Here is a 1,436-nt window from a genome sequence, read left to right as displayed (position 1 = left end):
TTGAAGACCCCAAACCCAACCCAAGACCGTCACCCAAGGTCCTTACGGGAACATTTGTGCGCGACGACGTCCTGGACGGTGCCGGAAGCCGCGTGGGAAACTTTACAAGAGAAAGTTTTCTCCATCCAATCCTCCAAGGAAACGTTGAGCCTCGATCCGGCGCGGAAAGTACCGGAAACTGTGTCGGAAGCGACGGGATCGACGTCCCCCAAAAAGTTTTGGGCGTTTTCTTTGGCTTCCCATTGGATGGTAACTGGGGCAGGGGCAAAATTAGAGGCTAAACAGTAGAGTTGGACCCAAGAGGAGTCGCAGGAATGGAAGATCTCGACGGTCGGAGCGTGGACCGTGGTGGGAACTAGAGGGAAAAGAAGGAAAAAGTTAACGAGGAATCGACGGTGAAGGGGTGGGAGAGTCTCCAAGGGTTGAGGGAAAAGGGAAGGTTGAGGTTGGGTCAAGGTTGGGTTGGGTTAGAAGAGGTTGGAGATGCTCCAAGGGTTGAGGTTGGGTAGCAAGATGGTTGGAGAAGCCAAAAGTCAACGTAGAGTTGACCAAAGGGTCTTGAAGATCCTCCAAGGTCAAGGTTGGGTCAAGTCAAGTTGGTTGGAGAGGCCAAAAGTCAACGTAGAGTCGACCAAAAGATCTTGAAGATCCTCCAAGGTCAAGGTTGGGTCAAGCCAAGTTGGTTGAAGATGAGAAAGGTCAAGGTTGGGTCAAGCCAAGTTGGTTGAAGATGAGAAAGGTCAAGGTTGGGTCAAGCCAAGTTGGTTGAAGATGAGAAAGGTCAAGGTTGGGTCAAGCCAAGTTGGTTGAAGATGAGAAAGGTCAAGGTTGGGTCAAGCCAAGTTGGTTGAAGATGAGAAAGGTCAAGGTTGGGTCAAGCCAAGTTGGTTGAAGATGAGAAAGGTCAAGGTTGGGTCAAGCCAAGTTGGTTGAAGATGAGAAAGGTCAAGGTTGGGTTGACCCAAAGACCTTGGAGAGGCCAAAAGTCAACGTGGACTCGACGGAAAGACCATGAAGATCCTCCAAGGTCAAGGTTGGGTCAAGCCAAGTTGGTTGGAGAAGCCAAAGTCAACGTAGAGTTGACCAAAAGATCTTGAAGATCCTCCAAGGTCAAGGTTGGGTCAAGCCAAGTTGGTTGGAGAAGCCAAAGTCAACGTAGAGTTGACCAAAAGATCTTGAAGATCCTCCAAGGTCAAGGTTGGGTCAAGCCAAGTTGGTTGGAGAAGCCAAAGTCAACGTAGAGTTGACCAAAAGATCTTGAAGATCCTCCAAGGTCAAGGTTGGGTCAAGCCAAGTTGGTTGGAGAAGCCAAAGTCAACGTAGAGTTGACCAAAAGATCTTGAAGATCCTCCAAGGTCAAGGTTGGGTCAAGCCAAGTTGGTTGGAGAAGCCAAAGTCAACGTAGAGTTGACCAAAAGATCTTGAAGATCCTCCAA

At 49.3% G+C, this 1,436-nt stretch overlaps 1 gene segment (V, D, J or C); it reads right to left on the bottom strand.

Moving 5' to 3' along the window:
- Positions 1–29: 29 nt before the first annotated feature.
- On the bottom strand, positions 30–355 carry LOC103800491 (the record flags this gene model as incomplete). The annotated part of the segment is given in 1 exon segment: positions 30–355. A coding segment is annotated over 1 exon segment (326 nt), but the record flags the coding sequence as incomplete, so codon positions are not given.
- Between the last annotated feature and the right edge of the window lie 1,081 nt (positions 356–1,436).

This window comes from Acanthisitta chloris, unplaced genomic scaffold, assembly GCF_000695815.1.
Source record: "Acanthisitta chloris isolate BGI_N310 unplaced genomic scaffold, ASM69581v1 scaffold42094, whole genome shotgun sequence".
In the NCBI taxonomy this organism is placed as follows: domain Eukaryota; kingdom Metazoa; phylum Chordata; class Aves; order Passeriformes; family Acanthisittidae; genus Acanthisitta; species Acanthisitta chloris.
Note: the sequence above shows the minus strand (reverse complement) of the source record. Positions and strands in the feature narration are given on the sequence as shown.